This window comes from Dendrobates tinctorius, unplaced genomic scaffold, assembly GCF_039654945.1.
Source record: "Dendrobates tinctorius isolate UK_male_01 unplaced genomic scaffold, ASM3965494v1 ptg000315l, whole genome shotgun sequence".
Lineage (NCBI taxonomy): Eukaryota > Metazoa > Chordata > Amphibia > Anura > Dendrobatidae > Dendrobates > Dendrobates tinctorius.
The window spans coordinates 3,826,621-3,853,958 of record NW_027361982.1 but is presented as its reverse complement, the minus strand read 5'-3'; the positions used below and the strand labels follow the sequence as shown (position 1 = coordinate 3,853,958).

The 27,338-nt window shown below is 45.7% G+C and overlaps 1 protein-coding gene across 1 annotated transcript; it reads left to right on the top strand.

Annotated features, from left to right (window-relative positions):
• The first annotated feature begins 1,898 nt into the window (after positions 1–1,898).
• On the top strand, positions 1,899–26,234 carry LOC141073829 (carbohydrate sulfotransferase 4-like). Its single transcript, XM_073561295.1, has 2 exons — positions 1,899–2,120; positions 24,085–26,234. Exon 2 carries the CDS (start codon positions 24,085–24,087, stop codon positions 25,231–25,233), a length of 1,149 nt encoding a protein of 382 aa, XP_073417396.1. The 5' UTR covers positions 1,899–2,120; the 3' UTR covers positions 25,234–26,234.
• The last annotated feature ends 1,104 nt before the right edge of the window (positions 26,235–27,338 follow it).

The following is a 27,338-nucleotide window of genomic DNA, read 5'->3' as shown; positions in this document are numbered from 1 at the left end:
TTTTCCACAAAAATGATATTTTTGCCCCCAATTTTTTATTTTCCCAAGGGTAACAAGAGAAATTGGACCCCAAAAGTTGTTGTGCAATTTGTCCTGAGTAGACTGATACACCATATGTGGGGGTAAACCACTGTTTGGACGCATGGCAGAGATTGGAAGGGAAGGAGCACCATTTGACTTTTTCAAAGCAGAATTGGCTGGAATTGAGATCAGACGCCATGTTGCATTTGGAGAAGCCCCTGATGTGCCTAAAGAGTGGAAACCACCCAATTCTAACTCCAACCCTAACCCCAACACACCCCTAACCCTAATCTCAGCCCTAACCCTAACCCTAGCCCTCACCCTAGCTCTAATGGGAAAATGGAAATAAATACATTTTGATCGCAGTGTGCCAGGGGATAATGTGCCGGGCGCGGTCCGTGACTGCCTCTGGCACATAGTGCCAGGTGTCAGCTGTGATAATCAGCTGACACCCGACTGCGATCAGCTGCGCCCCCCCCCATGAGAGCAGCTGATTGCTTGTGACGTACGATTCCATCCATGGGACTTAAGTCCCAGGTCACATGGACGGAATAGTACTTCCAATGTAAGGAAGGGGTTAATATGCACACGCAGGAAGCGTGTCATTCCCTTCTCCCATCAGCGCCCGTGTCACTTGACCACGGGTCACTGACAGGTTGGCTTGACAACCCGGAGTCAGGAGAAGACCCCTGTGGTTGTCATTGCTGGATCACTATGAGCGCCGCCTAGTGGTCGGCTCTCATAGCAAGTGAGCATCTCTGCTACATAGAGCAGGGCTGCAGCCCTGCTCTATGTAGCAGAGGCAATCGGACAAGTGCAGCTTCTAGTCTCCCAAGGAGACTATTGAAGCATTTAAAAAGTTAAAAAAAGTTTTTAAAATTATTTTAAAAATTTTAAAAATAAAAGCTCAAATCACCCCCTCTTTTGCACCGTTCAAAATAAAACAATTAAAGAAATCAAATATACACATATTTGGTATCAACGCATTCAAAATCGTCCAATCTATCAGTATAAAAAAAGAATTAATCAAATCGGTGAACGGGTGTAGCAAGAAAAAAAATCAAAACGCCAGAATTGTTTTTTTGGTAGCTGCAACATTGAAATAAAATGCAATAACGGGCGATCAAAATAATGTATCTGTACCAAAATGGTATCAATAAAAACGTCAGATCGGCAGGCAAAAAATAAGCCCTCACCCAGCCCCAGATCCTGAAAAATGGAGACGCTACGGGTCTCGGAAAATGGAAACTTTTTTTTACAAAATTTTGAATTTTTTTCACCACTTAGATAAAAAAGAACCTAGATGTGTTTGATGTCTATGAACTCATAATGACCTGGAGAATCATAATCAGTTTTAGCATTTAGTGAATCTAGTAAAAAAAAGCCAAACAAAAAACAAGGGTGGGATTGCACTTTTTTTTTTGCAATTTCACCACACTTGGAATTTTTTTCCCATTTTCTGTTACACGATATGGTAAAACCAATGGTGTTGTTCAAAAGTACAACACTTCCCACAAAAAATAAACCCTCACATGGCCATTTTTACCAAAAAATAAAAAAGTTATGGCTCTGGGAAGAAGGGGAGCAAAAAATGAAAATGCAGAAGCAAAAATACTCCTGTCATTAAGGGGTTAAGGCATCCAATCTACTTTCTATAAGTCTGCAGATCAAAATAATTATATCAATATGGGCATTTTCTGTTCAACTTTTTTTTTTTGCCCGGGCCTTTGCATCATCTTTGGAATCTTTTTGTTTTACTTCACTAGACTTTTTCTTTCTTTTTCTTTTAGCTGTGGGCGTTTAAGATCTTGGCTTCACTTCCATGACAAGAAAATGAGGAGTGGTGTCTATATATATATGGAACTTGTAATCTTACTCAAAGGTCGTTAATATGAAGGAAGTGGAATATGCCCTCAGGCAGGTTCCTCCACCGGTGGCATTATAAATCTCTTTGTATTGACGTCTTTAGATTTCAGAATTCAGTTTCCAAGGGATTGAATGCAACTGAACAAGTAAAAGGCACAATATGCCAGAAATACAGGACAAGTCTCCAGCAGACCAGGGAGCCATGAAGGATTACTAGCCAGGTTGGAAAAAAGGTGAGATGATTCTTTACACTTCTCTTTTGACAGAGGGCGGGAAGAGACAAAAAGGTCCAATTAGTGATATAAAATGATTCAAGAACATAGGGAAAAAAAGTGGTGTGGCAATGAAGTGTGCCAAAATGTGCCCAAGGTTTTACGACGACCCTCACAGTCCCCTGATCTGAACATTATTGAAAATCTCTGGCTAGACCTCAAAATAGAAGAGGATATAGGATGACCCAGGAATCTCACAGAATGGGGAGAATTTTTCAAGGAAGAATGGAGGAAAATCCCTCAGAGCCAAGACAAATTGAAACATTTAAAATGAACCTGTCACCAGGTTTGGCCGTTATAAGATACAGCCACTGCCTTTCAGGGCTTATCTACAGCATTCTGTAATGCTGTAGATAAGCCCCTGATCCGACCTGAAAGATAAGAAAAATAAGTTTTATTATACTCACCCGGGGGGGCGGTTTGGTCCGTTGCAGGTCCAGGTTCGGCTCCTCTCATCTTCCCATGATCGTCGCCCTTCTGCTTGCTTTACGGCTCTCGGCATCGCGCTCCTGCGCAGGCGTACTTATCTGCCCTGATGAGGGCAGAGCAAAGTACTGCAGTGCGCAGGTGCCAGGAAAGGTCAGAGAGGCCCAGCGCCTCCGCACTGCAGTACTTTGTTCTGCCCTCAATAGGGCCGGAGAACAGCAAAGCAAGCAGGAGGGCAGCGTCGCAAGAAGATGGGAGGCGCCGGACCTGGACCTGCGACACCCATTGGACCGGACCGCACCAGCCCGCCCCCTGGGTGAGTATAATAAAAGTTAATTTTCTTATCTTTCAGGTCGGATCCGGGGATTATCTATCGCATTACAGAATGTTGTAGATAATCCCTGAAAGGCAGTGGCCGTATCTTATATCGGCCAAACCTACTGACAACTTCCCTTTAACATTGCGCCAAAACCTGTTCCAAAGACCAAAAACTGGCACTGGGATACAACCCATATATCTGGCATGATGACCAATGGAGCCATGTAAATGTGGTGCATTTCTGAGATAGGTGTGAATGGACACTGCCTCTACAGTGATGTTGCGTAGTAATAAGTAATTAAGATAGGTGCGATATACATGTACAGACAATAAATAATGCAGCATAAACAGGAGATAAAAAATAATCAATAACTATGTGCAATAAAGGGCACCCAAGAAAATTAGCTAACGTATCGCTACAGGAGGTGGGTTCTTCATGTGGCTGACTCCTGATGGAACCACCTTCTGTAGCGAAGCATGTGGGTCTTCATTCCCATATGATGCTTTTCCTGTGAGCTAGTTTACCAGTATGACACTACACATTGCACTTTATTGCACATAGTTATGGCTTCCTTTTTTATATATAGATTTTTATACCTCATGATTTATTGTCTGTACGTGTGCATGGCACCGTCCTTCTTTACTGAATACTATTGGACATCTTACACATTGAGACTTTTTAGTATAGAGATCATGAACATAGGTAAATATCTCCATTGTGAGAGGACTCCAATAAATGTGATGTGATGGATTAAATTAAGGGATGTATCTTGCGCTTGGAGGTAAAGTGATTTAATTATTACCATAGAAGAGGGTTCTTTACAGTAAGAGCAATCATATTAGGGAATTTTTAACCACAAGAGTTAGCAATAGTGTTGAGCATTCCGATACCGCAAGTATCGGGTATCGGCCGATACTTGCTGTATCGGAATTCCGATACCGACTTCCGATATTTTTTCAATATCGGAATTCGGCATCGGAATCGGAAGTTCAAAATGATTGACAGCCTGACGTCATCATGATGCGCGGTGTGTGCGCATCATGATGCGCCGTCATTTCGGGCCTTCCGGGGGTCTCTGCCGGCCTGCCGGGGGGCTGTGTGGACTGCCCGGGGTCTGTACCGGCCTGCCGGGGGGCTGTGCCGGCCTGCTGGTGGTCTGTGCACCCTGTGGGGGTCTGTACCGGCCTGCCGGGGGGCTGTGCCGGCCTGCCGGTGGTCTGTGCACCCTGTGGGGGTCTGTACCGGCCTGCCGGGGGGCTGTGCCGGCCTGCCGGGGGGCTGTGCTGATGTCCGGGGGTCTGTGCAAGCATCGTCCGATGGGACAACAAGTCCCATCTGGCGATGCCTGCTACCATGACAGTGATTGACACATTAGCCAATGATGGGACAGTAGTAGTCCCATCATCCGGCTAATGTGTTAAATGTTAAAAAAAAAAAAAAAAAAAAAAATACTACATACATACTACATGCTACATACATACTACATATATACTACATGCATGCTACATACATACTACATACATACTACATGCATGCTACATGCATGCTACATACATACTACATGCATGCTACATACATACTACATACATACTACATGCATACTACATGCATGCTACATACATACTACTTGCTACATACATACCACATACATACTACATGCTACATACATACCACATACATACTACATACATACTACATGCTACATACATACTACATGCATGCTACATGCTACATACATACCACATACATACTACATGCATGCTTAATATGGAAAAAAATTTTCCAGATTCCAGATCAGTAATTAGATTAAAAAAATTTTTATTCCTTTATTCCAAAATTTAAAAAAATCATAAGATTCTCCATCATGATAAGAGACGCATCAGGACGTGTAGTTGGACGCGTTTCGGACAAAAAAACAGTCCTTATTCTAAGACAACCATGCATGCTACATGCTACATACATACTACATATATACTACATACATGCTACATACATACTACATACATACTACATACATACTACATGCATGCTACATACATACTACATGCATGCTACATGCATGCTACATACATACTACATGCTAGCTACATGCATGCTACATACATACTACATGCTACATACATACCACATACATACTACATACATACCACATATATACTACATGCTACATACATACTACATACATACCACATATATACTACATGCATGCTACATACATACTACATGCTACATACATACTACATATATACTACATGCATGCTACATACATACTGCATGCTACATACATACTACATACATACCACATATATACTACATGCATGCTACATACATACTACATGCTACATACATACTACATATATACTACATGCATGCTACATACATACTGCATGCTACATACATACTACATACATACCACATACATACTACATACATACTACATGCATGCTACATACATACTACATGCATGCTACATACATACTACATGCTACATACATACCACATACATACTACATACATGCTACATGCTACATACATACTACATATATACTACATGCATGCTACATACATACTGCATGCTACATGCATGCTACATACATACTACATACATACTACATGCTACATACATACCACATATATACTACATACATACAATACATTCATACAATACATACATAGACATACAGTACATATAACATAGAGTAACATACTTACCAATACTTGTCACATTGTTCCCCGAAGCCATTGTCTTTTCCGGAATAAATATTAACATAACAAACCACAAAAATACTCACCCACGATCTGAAGCAGTCCACGAGTGTGTCCCACGACGATCTTGGGTAGAGAACTGCAGCATCAGATGACCCATAGACTTGAATGGGACTTCCGGTATCGGCATCGGCGATACCGATACTTTTTTTAAAGATCGGCCGATCCATTCCGATCCGATACTTTGAAGTATCGGACGGTATCGCTCAACTCTAGTTAGCAATAGCAGATACAAAGCCAGGGCCCACAAAATAGGCTAGACTTTAATCTCATGGCAGCTCCTAAAGTTTGAAGGGTATCGATATATTAACATTTTTCAATGATGCAGCGCAGGACGACTGATAGGATGTTAATGGTGATATCTACATTTAGGGCTTTAAAAAGGTTTGGTTGCAATGGGTGAAGTTTCAGAGGGAACAACTAGTTCATAAATCCGATGCAATGGAGTAAACTACAGAATATATCTTATGTTTGGAGCAGCAAAAGTAATTTAATCATTTCTGCAGAAAAAGGTTCTTTACAGTAAGAGAAATTAAAAGACAGAAAGTTTAAACACGAGATTCTAAGACAGAATTCATAAAATAAGTTAGACTTTTTTTTCTCATGACTGCTCCAAAAGCATTATGAATGAAGCTATAATAATTCTCCACCAATACTACGCATAATGAAGGATATTAAGGATGGTATCTACATTTACTGCTTGAAAGAAGCTTGGTTCCAACTGCAGAGGGTTTAGAGGGGGCAACTAATAAATAAATGTGATGCAATGGACTAAACTAGAGGATATGTCTTATTAATTTGTTACTACAGGAAGAGTTCTTTACAGTAAGAGCAGTTAAGTTACAGAATGTTTAAAGGTGTTGTCCACAACTAAGACAATCTCTTCTTGAACAAAATGTTTTGCCCTGATAAAATAAAAAACCTATATTCACCTCCCAATGACTCCGGTCATAACGTGTCACAACAACCACACAAGAGCTCTGGGACCCCGAGTGCTGACACCACTGGGAACTGCACTGGCACGGGAGGTGAGTATAGGTTTTTTCTATTTTATCAGGGTCCTGTGGATGAGACACATCATAGTGGTAATTTCTGTCTTTGGAATAGTAACATGATAGGTGTACATGGAAAGAACCGCAACTGTCTTACATTATACAGTGAGAGGATGGGCTCTGTGTAATACTTCATATCACCCATGGTGGCGCTGCAGGGAAATCAAATACTTATCATCAGGTCTCCTAATAGATCATTGATGATCGCTGGAGGTCCCAGCAGGGGGACAATGTGTGTTCTGCTTTTTCTCAACGGACTCGACTATCACAAAGCAATAGTGCACCTAGCATGTAGGACCCGGGATATAATACAGTCGATTTTACTTTATCAGCTTCCATTAATGTTTAATATTTATAACTAGCTGAAGAGCCCAGTACTGCCCGGGTATAGTAACTAACTACAGTTACAAATTATAATGATTATATGTATATATTTAAAGCTGAGGGCAAATGTGGCGCCCCCAGGAGTATGCCCGCCACAGTGGCTTTGCCTTCCTCCAGGGAGGGTAATGCCAGGCTTGGAAGCAGTGAAGGGTCTCTCTCACCGTTAACCTATACATGCAACACAGTTCCACTCCAGGCCAGCAGGGGGACTCTGAACTGGAATTGAGGGGAGGAGTGCTCTCTGAGGGCCAAGAGGAGGGAGTGGTCAGTTGAGGAGGGTGAAGTGTGCAGACATGAGGGAGAAGCGCGGAGATCGAGCGGAGAGGAAAGGCTCATCTCCAGTGAGACGCATGAACTGGAGCCTGGTCTCCACGGTTGTACGGATACTAATGGTCCTGCAACAGACACCAGAGGAGTAGGAGGCTGTAAATGCCCTACCCCCATCTAAGACTCGGTGGCACAACAGCACAGAGTGAGCCAAGAGAGGAATAGCGGCTACAGCTGTTTGCCATACGAGGAGTGCTAGTAGAAGAGAATTAGGAGGAACTTCAGTGTAACCCAGTACTAGGAGTACTTCACTCAAATAAGCGCTAGGAAGGAGACTGCACAGCCCTTCTGCTGAGAAAGAATCCCTGAGCTGCTTCCAGGTTACCCTGCTCTGGTACCATCTGTAATCAGGACCCTGGACTGCATTTATCAAGTAAAGGTACAGAAGTTGCACCCCGCTGTGTCTTTGTCTGCTTCCTACCCTTCCGGCACTGCTACATCCCCGTGCCAACCACATCTACACTGCCCTGGGACTACAGCTTCACCTCTGGGGGAGCTTTTACATCTTTGCTGCACAATACCATCAGTCCCAGTGGATCTGCATGCAGCGTCGGCTTAACATCCCACTTGCCGAACACCACAGGTGGCGTCACGAACTATTCATTTAATCAACTACATTCCACCATTCAATCTCCCCTATTACTTGGGCGCCCAGGGCCACGGACCGGGTCACTGCTGCTGTGACACATCCCGCTGACACCAGCCCGGTACCAAGTACCCCACAGCCCTGGGAGGGTGACCCAACTTGGTGTCATGAACAGGATTATGGAGCCCAGTACCCCCGGGTCCTGTGTGCCATAGACTGTGTTTGTGTAAAAGACTGTGTTGGCAACAATTGCCGCCATTGCCGCGCTACTTGGCGCGCGCGGGAACCAAAAGAGGCGGGCCTTCGTGGGCTGAGCCTGCCGCAGAGCGCGAAAAAGTTAAGTGCCGCGCGGGAAGAGAGGACAGTGCATGAGAAGTGGGAGGAGCTGAGACCTACAGCCCGGAGCATCGGGCCTGCGAAGCGGCCGCCGGTAAGCTCACACAACCCCCGGCCCTGGCTAACGTTAACTAGGGGGGAAGAGAGTGTCTGCGCCACGCAGCAATGCAGCGGCAGACGCCGCCGCCAACCCCTCAGCACCGTAAGGAGTAGCAGCGGTGCCCATAATGCCGCTGTCTATGCCCTACATACCGGGAGCGGCCTGGCTACTGCAGTACTCGGGTGAGTCACATACCCTGAGTGAATTTAAAGAGAGACTGTGCAGTTTGTTTGAGGTGTATCCTCTATCTGAAAGCCAGAAGGTGAACATCCTGATTGGGCAGCTAACAGGTGCAGCACAGAGAGAAGTAAAAGCCTGGCAGGACACTGATAAAGAGACTGTTAAAAAGATTTTGGCCGAGCTGAAAAGCACCTTTGACACCCGCACCGCAGCTGAAATCAAGATGAGGTTCTTTGGATGCAAACAGAAAGTGCAGGACAGTATACAGGACTATGCTCTTAACCTGCAGGAGGCGCTGCGAGCAGTAAAACAAATAGATCCTGACAGTGTGAAAGAGGAAGACAAGCTGTTAAAGGAACAGTTCATTGAAGGACTCCTATCCAGTACCCACAGAGCACAGCTGTGCATCATAACCCTACAAGACCCTGACCTGGACTTTTCTCATTTTAAGGACAGGGCTCTTCGGGTACTGCAGGAATCCACTGACAGATGTCCAGCGCTCCCTAGGCACCCAGCGATCACCTACCATCAGGAAGCAACATCTTTCCCTTCCATCCCTGTAGAGGCTGATGCACAGACTCTGGATAAAGATCCAACAGAAGAGCTGCGTCTCCACGTCCAGGAGTTGACCAAAGGTATGGCTGCATTTACGAAAACCGTGCAATCCCTGCAGGTGTCCTCCAAAGAGAAGATCCAGCTTGCTTCCAGTCCAGAGGATATCGCGTGGCTCCGGAAGAGGAGAGCCCCGCCACTCCGAGGGAGGAGCACCGACCACTATGACCAGGACGGACGTCCCATCTGTCGTCGCTGCTACAAGGCAGGTCATCTTGCAAGATTCTGTCCTTTAAATGAGCAACCCCTGGGGCAGAGGACCAACCCCCAGGAGTAGGACCACAAGGTCCAAGGAACTGGCTAGCCAAGTATGTTGGAGGGAGACCGATCCTTCTAGTGGTGATTGACGGCATCCCCATGAATGTTTTGCTGGACACTGGCTCCCAGGTGACCACTATGCCCTATATCCTTTATAAGAGGTATTGGGCTGACTCTGAACTCACCCGTGGCCCAAGTGATGAACTAACAGTAGATGCCAGTAATGGTCAGTCTCTACCACAAGTGGGATGTAAAGAAATTACTGTTAAAGTGGGGAGGGTGGAGTTGAAATCTCAAGGTCTGATAGTTGTGGATATTGATCAACGAGAATGTAATCCCATGATGACTCTTGGAACAAATGTAATTGAAAATTGTCTTTCCGAGGTTATTGTCTTGTTGCATCAGGTGGCTGAGACTGCTGGTTCCAGTGAACAACGAGTCCTGCAGAAGGAGATCAAGACCCTGATGCAAAGACAACAGGTAGAACTCTCTGGCGGAGAAATTGGTAGTGTCACAGTGAGTGATGCTTTCCCCATTGCAATACCCCCCAGATTTGAAATGTTGATTTGGTGTCGGGCAGCCATAGGCCTCAGAGGGAAAGATTACCAGGCATTGGTAGGACCAGTATATTCTGATAGCAGGCCCACTGTCCTGACAGCCAGAGGGGTGGTTGATGTATGTAAAGGGAGAGTACCTGTACTCCTTTTGAATTGTGGGGAGGAGGAGGCCACAATACCTCGGTACACCACAGTTGCTAAGCTGCTCACTGTAAGTAATAATGCAATGCAGGCAGCAGAGCCCTTGATCTCATCCGACCAGGTGGAGGACAATGGCTCTGTAAAGCAGCTAGAGGAGTGGTGCCAGCAACTGCAGGTGGGGACTGACTCTACACCGTCATACCAGAAAAATGGGGTTTACAGGGTGACCCAGGAATATGAGCGGGTATTCAGTAAACACCCCCTAGATTTTGGGAAGGCAAAAGGGGTTCAACATTGTATCCCCACTGGAGATCATCCACCCATAAATTAAAGATACCGGCCTATACCCACAACACAATGCCAATGTGATAAAGGTATGTTGAGAGAGATGAAGGAAGCTGGGGTTATCAGAAAAAGTTGTAGCTCCTGGGCAGCTCCAATAGTTTTTGTAAAGAAAAAGGATGGTACCATGAGAATGTGTGTTGATTACAGGAAAATTAACAGCATTACACATAAAGATGCCTACCCATTACCTAGAATTGAAGAGTCCTTAGCTGCACTTAAAACTGCTAACTACTTTTCCACCTTGGATCTCACTAGTGGGTATTGGCAGGTTCCCGTGGCAGAGGCAGACAAGGAGAAAACAGCATTTACCACCCCAATGGGTCTCTGTGAGTTCAACAATATGCCATTTGGGCTCGGCAATGCCCCAGGAACATTTCAACGGCTGATGGAATGCTGCCTGGGACACATGAACTTTGAGACAGTCCTGTTGTACCTTGATGATGTCATTGTTTTCTCCAAGACTTATGAAGACCATCTGGAACACCTGGCTGAGGTGTTTGAAGCCTTGTCCAATTTTGGCCCCAAGGTGAAGCCTTCCAAATGCCACCTCCTGAAGCCCAAGGTACAGTACCTCGGACATGTGGTGAGTGCAGAAAGTGTGGCACCAGATCCGGACAAAGTCACAGTCATCCGGGACTGGCCGAAGCCCAGCAACCTCCATGAAGTACGCCAATTTCTTGGACTGATAGGTTACTACCGAAGATTCATCAAAGGCTTCACGGAGATAGCCTCTCCTATGCAAAATCTTCTGGTGGGACGGTCCAAGAAAGCCAAACAGAAAAGTTCCACCTTTGAATGGACTGAGGAGTTGGAGAGGTCCTTCACCCGACTGAAGATGACTCTCACAGGAGATGAAGTTCTGGCCTACCCAGATTATGACAAACCGTTTGTGTTGTATACTGATGCCAGCAACGTGGGACTGGGAGCAGTACTGTCACAGGTACAGAATGGAAAAGAAAGAGTGATCTCCTATGCCAGCAGGAAGCTGCGTCCCACTGAAAGGAACCCTGACAACTACAGTTCCTTCAAGCTGGAGTTCCTTGCCATAGTCTGGGCTGTCACTGAAAGATTCAAGCATTAACTAGCTTCAGCAAAGTTTACTATCTTCATGGACAACAACCCATTGACTCACTTGGAAACTGCAAAACTGGGTGCACTGGAACAGCGGTGGATGGCTCGGCTATCTATGAATTTACCATCAAGTACCGAGCAGGGCGCAAGAATGCCAATGCTGATGCGCTGTCCAGAATGCCTAATCTGCCAGATGCAGGAGAAGACCCTGAGGCTCTTGAAGAAATAGAGTTACCTCCCTTCCACCGGCCACTTGCGGCCCAACGTGCTCAAGGAGTGAGAAACAGACGGTCTGGCTTGAAAGAAGCCACTCTAAATCCATTGCCCCATCATGACTGGGCAGAAACTCAGGATGATGACCCCGCAGTCCGCCTGGTGAAGGAGCTACTGTCACAAGCTGACTCACGCCCAGAGTCGGATACTCCTGAAGAAACCCAGCAGTTGTGGAAGGAAAGAGGTTGGCTGTTCATCTATGAAGGAAAGCTGTGTCGGAGGAGTATCAATGCCCGCACTCATGAGCTGGTCTGGTAGGTGGTGGTCCCAAAGAGAGAGGCATCAATGGTCTTGGAAGCATACCACAATGGAGCTGGACACTTCGGATGGAAAAAGTTGGAAGCATTGCTTCGGGAGTGATTCTACTGGGCTGGTATGAGGAAAGCCATTGAAAAGTGGTGCCGAGAGTGTGGACAATGTAACCTGCACAGAAAGGATCGAAACAGCCAGAGAGCTCCTATGCAGCCAATAGTAACCAAACAGCCACTCGAGTTGGTAGCCCTGGACCATGTGAAGCTGGTTCCAAGCCGGTCAGGCTACATCTATGCTCTTACCATCGTGGACCACTAATCACGATTCCTGGTAGTTGTGCCTGTCAAAGATCAAACAGCCAGGACAGCAGCCAGAGCCTTCCAACAGCACTTTTGCAGACCACATGGATATCCCGAGAGAGTACTTACTGATCAATGTCTGGCTTTCGAGGCAGAAGTGTTCCAGGAATTCTGTAACTTGTATGGTTGCAAGAAGATCAGGACAACCCCTTATCATCCACAGACCAATGGCATGTGTCAGAAGATGAACCAGGTAGTGATTGACCTACTGAAGACATTGCCTTTGGAGGAGAGAAATCTGTGGCCAGAAAACTTGCCAGATCTGGTAGACCTCTGCAACCATATTCCAGTGAATTCCACCAACTCTACCCCAGCCTACCTAATGAGAGCAAGACCTGGTAAGCTGCCTATTGATTTGGACATGGGAGTCCTGACACCTGGAGTAACGTCACCAGATGCTGACTGGGATGCAGAAAGACAACAACAGTACAGAAGAGTACAAGAGTGTGTGGAGAAGAGTCTAGCTCAGGCAAGACAAAAACAAGAAAGGCACTACAACCAGCATGCACCTGCAGTCCCCTTGCCACCAGGAGAACAAGTCCTCAAGAGGAAAAGAAGACTGCATAAATTGGATGACCAATGGGAAGCTGAACCCTATACCATTCTACCCTCAAACTTTGACAATACCAAGGTGTGCCTTATTAGTAAAGGCGGAGGAGAAACCTCAGCAGCAGTATCAAGGGATCATTTGAAATTATGCCCTGACCAGTTAAGAGAAAGAATGGAAGAACAAAATAGCATTCAACCCATAGAAGAAGAAAAGGTCAACACTATACTTGGAGAATTCCCTGCAAATTGGACTAAAGTGAATGATGCCATAGTGGTGCCAGTGTTGACCTTCCCCCAACTGGTGAGCACAAGATGAAGTGACTCAAGAGAACTCTGAGAATCAGGAAGTTCAGGTAGCAGATGCCATACCAGCAGTGGAACCGGAAAGTCCTCGCCCTGCCAGTGGTGAATCTGTTATACACATGGTGAGTCTAAGAGTTCCTAGACAATCTAGTATCCCTGTGTTACATAGAACCACCAGTAGTGTATCCAGTACATCACACACTACACCAGTAGTTAACACCAGGCAACCAGTGAGGTCCCCAGTCACACCAGTGTTACGCAGGTCTACCCGTACACAAGGTATACCGCCCATCAGATATCGTGTATAGATGAGTAAATGTAAATGTTGCAATATATGTAACTGTTCTCAAGCTTTGTGCCTACAGATAATCTGTAAGAGTTTCCTCTGAATTTTCCTTGTTTTATGAACACTGAACCACAGGACTATGTGTGGTCAAAAACTTTCTTTGTAATTAGTTCACCATTTGCCTAGGAATGCACCATAGACATTGATGCTGGACTTATCATCATAGGACTATTTTTGGAGCTCTTGGTTTTTGTAACTTTTTTCCTTTTTTTCAAATCTTGTACAATTATAATTGTTCACCTTGTTTAACTGTTTATATGTTTTTCATGTTTTGTTCAGCCCAGGAGTGCTGACTTGCACTAGGGGGGAATGTGGCGCCCCCAGGAGTATGGCCACCACAGTGGCTTTGCCTTCCTCCAGGGAGGGTAATGCCAGGCTTGGAAGCAGTGAAGGGTCTCTCTCGCAGTTAACCGATATATGCAGCACAGTTCCACTCCAGGCCAGCAGGGGGGACGCTGAACCAGAATTGAGGGGAGGAATGCTCTCAGAGGGCCAAGAGGAGGGAGTGGTCAGTTAGTGTGAGGAGGGTGAAGTGTGCAGACGTGAGGGGGAAGCACGGAGATCGAGCGGAGAGCAAAGGCTCATCTCCAGTGAGAGCGTATGAACTGGAGCCTGGTCTCCATGGTTGTACAGACACTAATGGTCCTGCAACAGACACCAGAGGAGTAGGAGGCTGTAAATGCCCTACCCCCATCTAAGACTCACTGCACAACAGCACGGAGTCAGCCAAGAGAGGAATAGTGGCTACAGCTGTTTGCCATACGAGGAGTGCTAGTAGAAGAGAATTAGGAGGAACTTCAGTGTAATTCAGTACTAGGAGTACTTCACTCAAATAAGCGCTAGGAAAGAGACTGCACAGCCCATCTGCTGAGAGAGAATCCCTGAGCTGCTTCCAGGTTACCCTGCTCCGGTACCATCTGTAATCAGGACCCTGGACTGCATTTATCAAGTAAAGGTACAGAAGTTGCACCCCGCTGTGTCTTTGTCTGCTTCCTATCCTTTCGGCACTGCTACATCCCCATGCCAACCACATCTACACTGCCCTGGGACTACAGCTTCATCTGTGGGGAGCTTTTACATCTTTGCTGCACCATACCATCAATCCCAGTGGATCTGCATGCAGCGTCAGCTTAACATCTCACTTGCCGAACACCACAGGTGGCGTCACGAACTATTCATTTAATCAACTACATTCCACCATTCAATCTCCCCTATTACTTGGGCGCCCAGGGCCACGGACTGTGTCACTGCTGCTGTGACACATCCCGCTGACACCAGCCCGGTACCGAGTACCCCACAGCCCTGGGAGGGTGACCCATATAGCCCCACCAGTGGCGGATTATAATGAGGTCAATTTGGGCAGTTGCCCCGGGCCCAGTGGGGTTAAGGGGCCCACAGCCCAGGCCAGTAAATTGCCCCATTATAATCCGCCACCGCGTAGGGCCGGATTAAAGGCAGGGCAGGCGGGGCTTCAGCCCCGGGGCCCCCACCACAAGAGCTTCTAAGGGGGCCCCCACCACATTCCTGCTGGCTGCTGCAATGGCACTCCATCTTCTCCCCACCTAAAAGTGAGTGACCGTGGGGGCGGCATTATGTGCTCTGCTACCAGCAGCATCTACAAGTAGCGTGAACGCTGATGCTGCTGGTAGCGTGCAAAGGCTTGTGATGAGATCACAGGAGGTAAGGTGTCAGGGCCTGCGATCATGTGACCCCTGTCTCCTCCCCTCCTGTGACCTCATCACAGGTCCTGTGCGCACAGCACAGAGCACTGAGAGCAGCCATGTATGTGGAGTGTGGCTCTGCGGGTGGAGGTCGGTGCTGGAGGCCCAATTATTCTCTATGTGGAGTGCGGCTCTGCGGGTGGAGGTCGGTGCTGGAGGCTCCATTATTCTCTATGTGGAGTGCGGCTCTGCGGGTGGAGGTCGGTGCTGGAGGCTCCATTATTCTCTATGTGGAGTGCGGCTCTGCGGGTGGAGGTCGGTGCTGGAGGCCCCATTATTCTCTATGTGGAGTGCGGCTCTGCGGGTGGAGGTCGGTGCTGGAGGCTCCATTATTCTCTATGTGGAGTGCGGCTCTGCGGGTGGAGGTCGGTGCTGGAGGCTCCATTATTCTCTATGTGGAGTGCGGCTCTGTGGGTGGAGGTAGGTGCTGGAGGCTCCATTATTCTCTATGTGGAGTGGGGCTCTGCGGGTGGAGGTCGTATCTGGAGGCTCCATTATTCTCTATGTGGAGTGCGGCTCTGCGGGTGGAGGTCGGTGCTGGAGGCTCCATTATTCTCTATGTGGAGTGCGGCTCTGCGGGTGGAGGTCGGTGCTGGAGGCTCCATTATTCTCTATGTGGAGTGGGGCTCTGCGGGTGGAGGTCGGTGCTGGAGGCTCCATTAATCTCTATGTGGAGTGGGGCTCTGCAGGTGGAGGTCGGTGCTGGAGGCTCCATTATTCTCTATGTGGAGTGGGGCTCTGCAGGTGGAGGTCGGTGCTGGAGTCTCCATTATTCTCTATGTGGAGTGCGGCTCTGCAGGTGGAGGTCGGTGCTGGAGGCCCCATTATTCTCTATGTAGAGTGTGGCTCTGCGGGTGGAGGTCGGTGCTGGAGGCCCCATTATTCTCTATGTAGAGTGTGGCTCTACGATTCGTGACCCCCGTCACGTGACGAGGGGGGCCCACAGAGTCTGAACTGCCCCGGGCCCTGGCTACCCTTAATCCACCCCTGAGCCCCACCCACTCCGCATAGCCACATTCACTATAATATCCCACATCATCCCGTCAGCCAGCGCCACCGGACTACTACCCCTAATATCCCACATCTTCCCATCAGCTGGAGCCACCGGACTACTACCCCTAATATCCCACATCACCCCATCAGCCAAAGCCAGTGGACTACTACCCCTAATATCCCACATCATCCCGTCAGCCAGAGCCATCTGACTACTACCACTAATATCCCACATCATCCCGTCAGCCGGAGCCACCAGACTACTACCCCTAATATCCCACATCATCCCATCAGCCTGGGATCAGAACCAGAGCGCTGAGTGGAATGGTCCTAACTTTCATACCGGGGATCCCTTTAAGAGAGACCTGGCGTCAGAACCAGAGCGCTGAGTGGATTTGCCCTGACTTCCATACCAATGATCCATTTAATAGAAGCCTGGGGTGAGAATCAGAGCGCTGAGGGATATACCCTAACTTCCATACTGGAGATCCCTTTAAGAGAGGCCTGAAGTCAGTACTAATGCACAGAGTGGATTTGCCCTCACTTCCATACCGGTGATCCCTTTAAGAGAGCCTGCAATCATAACCAGAGCGCTGAGTGGATTTGCCCTGACTTGCATACCAATGATCCCTTTAATAGAACCCTGGGGTCAGAATCAGAGCGCTGAGGGATTTGCCCTAACTTCCATACAGGAGATCCCTTTAAGAGAACCTGGGGTCAGTACCAGATCATTTGAAGGCAATTGCCCAGACTTCCATACCGGGGATCCCTTGAAGTGAGGCCTGGGGTAAGAACCAAAACACTGGATGGATTTGCCCTGACTTCCATACCGGAGATCCCTTTAAGAAAGGCCTGGGGTCAGTACCAAAGCATAGAGTGGATTTGCCCTATCTTCCATACCAATGATCCCTTTAAGAGACCCTGGGGTCAGAACCACAGAGCTGTGTGGAATGGTCCTAACTTCCATACCAGGGATCCCTTTACGAGAGGCCTGGGTTCAAAACCAAAGCGCTCCTGAAATGAAAGATGCTTAGTGATTGGTTGCAAGGAAAACTGTTTCTCATAGCAACCAATCACAGCTCAGCTTCTTTTGAACCAGAGCGCTGAGTGGATTTGCCCTGACTTCCATACCAATGATCCATTTAATAGAAGCCTGGGGTGAGAATCAGAGCGCTGAGGGATATACAGTACCCTAACTTCCATACCGGAAGTTATGAAAAATAATGAAAACTTCAGTTTTTCTTTTTTATCTCTAAAAAAGTTGGACAGGTTCATGCATTTTTACACTGAACACAGTAATAAAACACATGTCCTTTACATAGATATTTTGCACACCCAGCACATGTCAAATTTGTTTTATTGTCACAAGAAAATGGACAGAAGCTACATCTCTTCCTTTTTTGGCTGGTAGCTGTGCTGGTGGAGGCCGTGGAGTCTCTTTCACTTCTAGGGTTTACTTTTCTTAGGGATTTTCCTAATTCTTCGATAAAATTTCTTCTTTTATGCAGCTTATTTCCATTCCAATTCCGCCTCCTCACAGCAATATGTCCTCCCTCTTCAGGATCGTGGCTGACGCTGCCTTTATTACTGTATTTTGTACTTCCTGCTTTTTATGACCTTGGAGGACATCCAGATCACAATCCCGTAGATATAACATCTCTATATATAAAAATGAATGTGTGTGTATCACCAACCAAACATGAAGCATCTTTCATTTCACCAGAGCTGTTCAAAAAAAACTGAGCTGTGATTGGCTGCTATGAGCAACAGTTTTTCTTGCAACCAATCACTAAGTATCTCTCATTACACCAGAGCTGGTTAAAAGAAGCTGAGCTGTGATTGGTTGCTATGAGCAAGTTTTCCCATTTGACAACATCTCAGCAGACACTAACATGGTGGGAGAAATCTAGCATCTTCGGGAACATAAGCTCCCAGCCATTGTCTGCCCCCCAGAAAGGAGCAGAGCACCTGACAGAAATGAACCCCCCCTCCCGTGCCCATATCCCATCACACATCCTCCACCCCATAGGCACATCTTCCCTTCTAAAGGGATCTCCAGTGTGGAAGTTAGGGCAAATCCCTCATTGCTCTGATACTGACCCCAGGCTTCTCTTAAAGGGATCAATGGTATGGAAGTTAGGGCAAATCCATTCAGTGCTTTGGTTTTGACCCCTGGGTCTCTTAAAGGGATCATTGGTATGGAAGTTAGGGCAAATCCACTCTGCATTTTGGTACTGACCCCAGGCCTTTCTTAAAGGGATCCCTGGTATGGAAGTCAGGGCAATTGCCTTCAAATGCTCTGGTACTGACCCCAGGCTCTCTTAAAGGGATCTCCTATACGGAAGTTAGGGCAAATCCATCAGCGCTCTGATTCTGACCCCAGGGTTCTAATAAAGGGATCATTGGTATGCAAGTCAGGGCAAATCCATTCAGCTCTGAGGTTCTGATCCCAGGCTTTCTTAAAGGGTCCCCGGCATGGAAGATAGCGCAAATCCACTCAGCGCTCTAGTTCTGACCCAAGGCCCCTCTTAAAGGGATCCCCGGTATGGAAGTTAGGGCAAATCCACTCTGCACTTTGGTACTGACCCCAGGACTCTCTTAAAGGGATCTCCGGTATGGAAGTTAGGGTAAATCCCTCAGCGCTCTGATTCTCACCCCAGGCTTCTATTAAAGGGATCATTGGTATGGAAGTCAGGGCAAATCCATTCAGCGCTCTGGTTCTGACGCCAGGCCTCTCTTAAAGGGATCCCCGGTATGGAAGTTAGGACCGTTCCACTCAGCGCTCTGGTTCTGACCCCAGGCTGACGGGATGATGTGGGATATTAGGGGTAGTAGTCCAGTGGGGCTCTGGATGATGAGATGATGTGGGATTTTAGGGGTAGTAGTCCGGTGGCTCTGGCTGATGGGATGATGTGGGATATTAGAAGTAGTAGTCCGGTGGCTCTGGATGATTGGATGATGTGGAATATTAGGGGTAGTAGTCGGCGGCTGTGACGGGATGATGTGGGATATTAGTGGTAGTTGTCCGGTGGCTCTGGCTGATGGGATGATGTGGGATATTAGGGGTAGTTGTCAGGTGGCTTTGACGGGATGATGTGGGATATTAGGGGTAGTAGTCCGGTGGCTCTGGCTGACGGGACGATGTGGGATATTATAGTGAATGTGGCTATGTGGAGTGGGCGGGGCTATACACTCAGCTTTATATACAGTGGGGCAAAAAAGTATTTAGTCAGTCAGCAATAGTGCAAGTTCCACCACTTAAAAAGATGAGAGGCGTCTGTAATTTACATCATAGGTAGATCTCAACTATGGGAGACAAACTGAGTAAAAAAAATCCAGAAAATCACATTGTCTGTTTTTTTTTCATTTTATTTGCATATTATGGTGGAAAATAAGTATTTGGTCAGAAACAAGCAATCAAGATTTCTGGCTCTCACAGACCTGTAACTTCTTCTTTAAGAGTCTCCTCTTTCCTCCACTCATTACCTGTAGTAATGGCACCTGTTTAAACTTGTTATCAGTATAAAAAGACACCTGTGCACACCCTCAAACAGTCTGACTCCAAACTCCACTATGGTGAAGACCAAAGAGCTGTCAAAGGACACCAGAAACAAAATTGTAGCCCTGCACCAGGCTGGGAAGACTGAATCTGCAATAGCCAACCAGCTTGGAGTGAAGAAATCAACTGTGGGAGCAATAATTAGAAAATGGAAGACATACAAGACCACTGATAATCTCCCTCGATCTGGTGCTCCACGCAAAATCCCACCCCGTGGGGTCAGAATGATCACAAGAACGGTGAGCAAAAATCCCAGAACCACGCGGGGGGACCTAGTGAATGAACTGCAGAGAGCTGGGACCAATGTAACAAGGCCTACCATAAGTAACACACTACGCCACCATGGACTCAGATCCTGCAGTGCCAGACGTGTCCCACTGCTTAAGCCTGTACATGTCCGGGCCCGTCTGAAGTTTGCTAGAGAGCATTTGGATGATCCAGAGGAGTTTTGGGAGAATGTCCTATGGTCTGATGAAACCAAACTGGAACTGTTTGGTAGAAACACAACTTGTCGTGTTTGGAGGAAAAAGAATACTGAGTTGCATCCATCAAACACCATACCTACTGTAAAGCATGGTGGTGGAAACATCATGCTTTGGGGCTGTTTCTCTGCAAAGGGGCCAGGACGACTGATCCGGGTACATGAAAGAATGAATGGGGCCATGTATCGTGAGATTTTGAGTGCAAACCTCCTTCCATCAGCAAGGGCATTGAAGATGAAACGTGGCTGGGTCTTTCAACATGACAATGATCCAAAGCACACCACCTGGGCAACGAAGGAGTGGCTTCGTAAGAAGCATTTCAAGGTCCTGGAGTGGCCTAGCCAGTCTCCAGATCTCAACCCTATAGAAAACCTTTGGAGGGAGTTGAAAGTCCGTGTTGCCAAGCGAAAAGCCAAAAACATCACTGCTCTAGAGGAGATCTGCATGGAGGAATGGGCCAACATACCAACAACAGTGTGTGGCAACCTTGTGAAGACTTACAGAGAACGATTGACCTCTGTCATTGCCAACAAAGGATATATCACAAAGTATTGAGATGAAATTTTGTTTCTGACCAAATACTTATTTTCCACCATAATATGCAAATAAAATGAAAAAAAAACAGACAATGTGATTTTCTGGATTTTTTTTTCTAAGTTTGTCTCCCATAGTTGAGGTCTACCTATGATGTAAATTACAGACGCCTCTCATCTTTTTAAGTGGTGGAACTTGCACTATTGCTGACTGACTAAATACTTTTTTGCCCCACTGTATATAGATATAATCATTATAATTTGTTATAACTAACGTTAGTTACTATGCCCGGGCAGCGCCAGGCTCTTCAGCTAATATATAATAAATATATATTATATATATATATCCTGTGTATATATATATATATATATATCTGTTATACTGTATATATTTCATAGGCACATCTTCTTGACCACAACAGGTTACACTGCCTGTGTTGCCCATAGAATAATAATAATAAGTCTTTATTTATATAGCGCCAACATATTCCGCAGCGCTTTACAGTTTAATAGTTTCAAAACACAAGTCATAAGTAACAATGTTAACAATACAATAATTAAAGTAAAATAAAATGACCCTGCTCGCGAGAGCTTACAATCTACAATGAGGTGGGGGAGATACAAAGTACAGGTGTGTATTTACAATGATGTATTTACAATGATGGTCGAGCCATCTTGAGAAGGTGGGGGATAGAGATAGTGAATGGGCTACAGATGCACACTTACACATAAAATGACTTTGATTAGTGAACGTGATAGGCTGCTCTGAACAGATGTGTTTTGAGGGAGCACCTAAAACTGTGCAAATTGTGGATAGCCCTAATTTGTTGGGGTAGAGCATTCCAGAGGATTGGCGCAACGCGGGAGAAGTCTTGGAGTCGGGAGTTGGAGGTACAGATTAGTGCAGAGGTTAGTCGAAAGTCTTTTGCAGCGCGTAGCGGTCAGCTAGGCCAATAGACAGAAAAGAGGGAGGAGATGTAGGGGGGTGCCGCACTGTGGAGAGCTTTGTGGGTGAGAACAAGTACTTTGAATTGATCCTATAATGAATGGGCAGCCAGTGTAACGATTGGCAAAGAGCGGACGCGTCCGAGTACCGATTAGCCAGATGGATGACCTTGGCTGCTGCATTAAGTATGGACTGGAGAGGGGAAAGTAAAGTAATGGGGAGGCCATATGATAGAGAGTTGCAGTAGTCCAGGTGGGAGTGGATGAATGCGACAGTGAGGGTTTTTGTTGTTTCCATGGTGAGAAAAGGGCGAATTCTGGAGATGTTCTTTAGGTGTAAGCGGCAAGAGCGTGCAAGAGATTGTATATGGGATGTGAAGGAGAGATTGGTGTCAAACATAACGGCCAGACAGCGTGCCTGCTGCCGGGGTGTTATTATGGTGCCACCCACGGAGAGGGAAATATCAGATTTAGGGAGGTTAGTAGATGGCGAGAGCAGAAGAAGTTCAGTTTTTGAGAGGTTGAGTTTCAGATAGAGAGCGGACATGATGTTGGAGACTGCGGACAGTCACTGGCGTTCTGCAGTACAGTGGGGGTAAGGTCGGGGGATGACATGTATAGTTGTGTGTCATCAGCATAAAGATGGTACTGAAAGCCAAATCTGCTGATGGTCTGTCCAATTGGAGCCGTGTAGAGAGAGAAGAGAGGGGGCCAAGGACTGAGCCCTGTGGTACCCCGACAGCGAGAGGAAGAGGAGATGACGTGGAGCCATCGAACAAAACACTGAAGGAGTGGTCAGAGAGATAGGAAGAGAACCAGGAGAGAGTGATGTCCTTAATGCCTAGTGACTGGAGCCTATGGAGTAGGAGACGGTGGTCAACAGTGTCGAAAGTTGCAGAAAGGTCGAGAAGAATGAGCAGCGAGTGTTCTCTGTTACATTTTGCTGTCAGAAGGTCATTGGTAACTTCGATGAGTGCAGTTTCAGTCGAATGTAGGGGTCGGAAGCCAGACTGTGAAGGGTCTAGGAGTGAGTGAGTGGAGAGGTAACGGGTAAGACGGGAGTAGAGTAGGCGCTCCAAAAGTTTAGAGATGAAGGGGAGATTGGAGACTGGTCTGTAACTGTTTGTGCAGGATGGGTCGAGAGCAGGTTTCTTTAATAATGGAGTAATGATAGAGTTTTTGAAGGAGGATGGGAAAATGCCCGATGAGAGGGCGAGATTAAAGATTGCAGTTAGTTGAGTTGTGACGACTGGAGAGAGAGACTGGAGGAGATGTGAGGGAATGGGGTCGGTAGTGCATGTAGTCGGACGAAAAGAAGAGAGGAGTCTGGAGACTTCTTCCTCTGTGATGGGATCAAATGTGGAAAATGAGCCAGGGGAAATGCAGGTAGGGATGGGAATCACAGCACTTGGTGGTTGGGAGCGGATTTCCTGACGGATATTATCTATTTTCTCTATAAAATAGGAGGCCAGGTCATCTGCGCAAATGTCTGAGATAGGAGCTTGTGCTTTTGGCCTGAGGAGGGAGTGAAAGGTGTCAAAAAGTTTCTTGGGGTTGTTGGCTAGTCAGGAGATCAGGGTGGTGAAGTAGGTCTATTTGGCGAGGTGAAGGTCAGAGTTGTAGGATCTTAACATAAATTTGAAGAGGATGAAGTCTTCTGGTGGCCGGTTTTTCTCCATCGGCGTTCAGCACTCCTAGAGCATCATCATCATAGAATTACAATATTTGTCTGCCAAATGGTTATTTGGTCATCAGTAGTTCATCCCTTCCACTCTATACAGACATACCCTCTGTCTACTTGGCATTTGTTCTCCTCTGGTGCCAGGTTATCTCATTTGATCAGAAACGATCACCAGTCATGCTGAAAATCCAACATACCCTCCAACATACCCAACCTTTCTTTCTATGACATCTAATGTTGGGGAGAGTTTGGACATGCTCATACTTTGTGGATAATGAATAAAAGTGTCAGGTTCTTCCCATGTTTATTTTGTTTGGTCCAGTTCTCAGAGAGTCCCCTCACCGCACTTCAAATTGACAGGAAGAGAAGCTGGAGTTTTTACATTTTGAGTTTTTACATTATGCCTAGAATATGCTGTTATTATTATTACATCTTTGTTATAAAGTGGCTTCTTTTTTTCTCATTACAGATGAACCACAACATGGCTCCCCGCCTTACACTCCTCCGCTTCTCCACTGTATCACTTCTCATCTTCTCGGCATGGATTTTTAAATACAAGTTATACTTTGAAGGCCATGAAGAAAAACGCATTAATGTTCTTATTCTTTCATCGTGGAGATCTGGCTCCTCTTTTTTGGGCCAGATATTCAACCATCACCCTAATGTTTTTTACATCTTTGAGCCGGCACGAATGGTTTGGGTCAAGTTCCCCAATCACAAGGCCAGTCTATTGCATTATCCTATCAGAGACCTTTTCCGGTCATTATACAGTTGTGATGTGTCTCCTTTACATGAATACCTTCCGCGAGGTGGGCGGTATATTTCTGATCTACCTTTTTGGGCTGAGAGTTGGGCTTTATGCTCAGCACCTGCTTGTAAAGCTTTAAACAAAATTGAGGAGTATGATCGACCCACTTGTTTTCAACGTTGTGGTTATGTTCCCTTAAAAAAGATGGAGGAGTCTTGTGAGGTCCACAGTCATGTGGTTCTGAAGACGGTTCGTGTCCTAGACCTTGCTTCTCTGGTCCCACTTTTAGAAGATGCCAATCTTGACCTTAGAGTCATTCACCTGGTAAGGGACCCACGGGCCGTGGCTTTATCACGATTAAACTTTAATCTTCTGAATGACGAGGATCTCATCGTGGTCAGAGAAGATAAGGAACAGCAAAATAAAAAGTCAAAGCCTACTGTCACCCAAGTTATGGCCAAAATTTGCGAAGCACAAGTAGCGATCAACAATTTTAGCAGACAAGCGGGTGAAGCCTTGCAAGGAAACTATATGATGATACGGCATGAAGACTTGGCTATGGAACCATTTACTATGGTCGATAAGATCTACAAATTTGCAGGTCTAAGCCTAAATGAAGATCGTCAAAAATGGTTGTACAATATCACCCATCAACACAAAAAAGTGCAAAGAGGGTTCATGAACTTTGCTGCAGACTCCGTGAAAATTGTTCAGAAGTGGAGGAAAGATCTTAACCACCAAGTGGTATTAGAGATTCAAGATGTTTGTCAGAAGGCAATGGAAGTGTTCGGATACATCCATGTGAGGACTCTGAAGGAGCAACAGAACCTTTTGTTAAGTTTAGTGAATGACGTAGAAAAAAACAGATAATATTCACTTCAAGTTGGAAATTTTTCAATTGTAGCTACAACTAATTGTAAAGACCCCCTCAGTCATTAATGTTAGGACCGCTCATACATCTTAGGGTCCTGCTGCAGAGTGATGTATATATCTACGCACCATAAATACTGGGTTTCACCATTTGCCTCATGGAAAATAGACACGTGAGTTTAGATGGATCATTTAACATAAATTACTGAATATGTAATTCTGAATTATGCAATAGAGCCTTGATAATTGGGTTAGGGGTCGGATTACTGCCATTACAGTCCCTACTAGGGCTGTGAAATGTGTTTTTTCAGTTCCTGAGTGATGTTTTTCTTTTTATGGATTGCCAGTAGCTTGGTATATTTCCGAATGATAAGTAAAAGTCCTTTAGAAATTGGAGAGCAATTTGCATGAAGCCATGCAAAATACATGGCCTATATTAATGAAGTTTTATCAAAGCTAAGTAACAGGACGTATCTGTAAGAGAAAGTTCTTACTGAGAGAGCTGGAAGAGCCGGAAAAAGTTGTAAACAATCTTCTTATCAAGCTGAGGTGGAAGTTTATTGAGAGATACACGGCAGAACAGGACAGATAATCAGGAACGCTGAAGTATGCAGGCAAAAACACAAAATCAGATGGGCAGAGATTCGCTGTGAAGTCTGGTGGTGAAAAGGCCCTTTAGCCTGGCCAAGGTGTGGCACAGCGGCATGATGGCGGAGGAGTGGCCCCGAGCAACAGTAACAGGGGATTTTTATACATAATGCTAACAAAGAAAGCTGCATTTTGCCACAGAGGACGTTTACATAATTAGAAGGCGTTTACATGATAATTCTAGAGAAACGTGTGGTTCACAACAAAGAATATAATGACATAATACGAAGACATTAATTAACATTTCCCCAAACACTAAAACTCATAGAATTCAATATTCTCTCTAGCTACTGTTATTAATCTTATCGCTACTTTCAGGCTTGATCCATAAATTCATGCATTTGACATTTTAATGAGTTTGTTCTTTTTACCAACATTATCACGTATACACACATTGACCAAAGTACATCATATTAACTCTATTCTAAAAGTTAAGTCTGTATCCTAACTTCCACAAGATGGCTGCCTGATTCATCATGACGGCTCAGTATATTATAGCTGACCACTCTCTTACAAGTCCACATCTTGTACTCTATCCAGAGTACAACATACAGTACTGTAATATTCATAGGTGAATTATTGAAACTAGGAATATTGAGGTGATTCAGCACTTTATGCAAATGTGTGTGAGGGCAAAAGTCCTAAAAATAGCACAAACACATAATAAAAAAAATAATTCAAATATTAGTCCCAAAAAAATAAATTGCACAATAATTAAGTCTATTTCTTCTCATTCTTTGGCTTCTGGATTTTCTCCCCCTCTCACACTATCAGAGTCCCACTGTATAGTGTGAAACATCTTCTCCTGATCATCCAATAGGTTCTTGGTCCCAGGAGTCGAATATGAAAATCTTCGGCTGACCTGAAGAAAATAGAAAAAAGTGGAGTATCAGTCCTTACCAGAAATCTCAGTAAGATAATTAAGAAGTCTACACTGATTGATATGAACCATTTTAACACCTTTGTAGCTTGATTTGTTAACTCTGCGCACTCCCAAAACTGTGGACCCAATTCTTATGAGTAACAACAAAGGTACCTTCTTAATTAGCTTCCCAGGGTCCTATTTTCCTGAAATTTTTAACCCTAACCTAAGCTTCTTTAACAAATGTAGACTTGTAGGATTGTCAGTGGGGTCTGGAAAATTAAGGAATCAAATCCCACTATATGTTTTACTTGATTGCAGTGCACCCCAGGAGGTGCTTCATGCACAACAGCAACCTAGAGTAGTAGCCCAAGGTATACAGCTGACTAGACACTTTGGGGCTATCTTTGGGCCATTTTTGTAGAAGCACAGAAGAAATAGAGATATCACCGGGTCTGAATGTAAAAAGGCTGGGAAGGATCAGGGTTAACCAATGCAGTAGCTGCCATAAGGGCACGCTTCAATCCCTCATAAGCCTGTAAGGCTGCTCCTTCTATATTGACAGAGGCAAAGTCATTGTCAGTATCCTTTAGTA

Coding starts and splice junctions, on each gene's coding strand:
- LOC141073829 (XM_073561295.1), top strand. CDS start 24,085: ATGAACCACAACATGGCTCCCCGCCTTACACTCCTCCGCTTCTCCACT.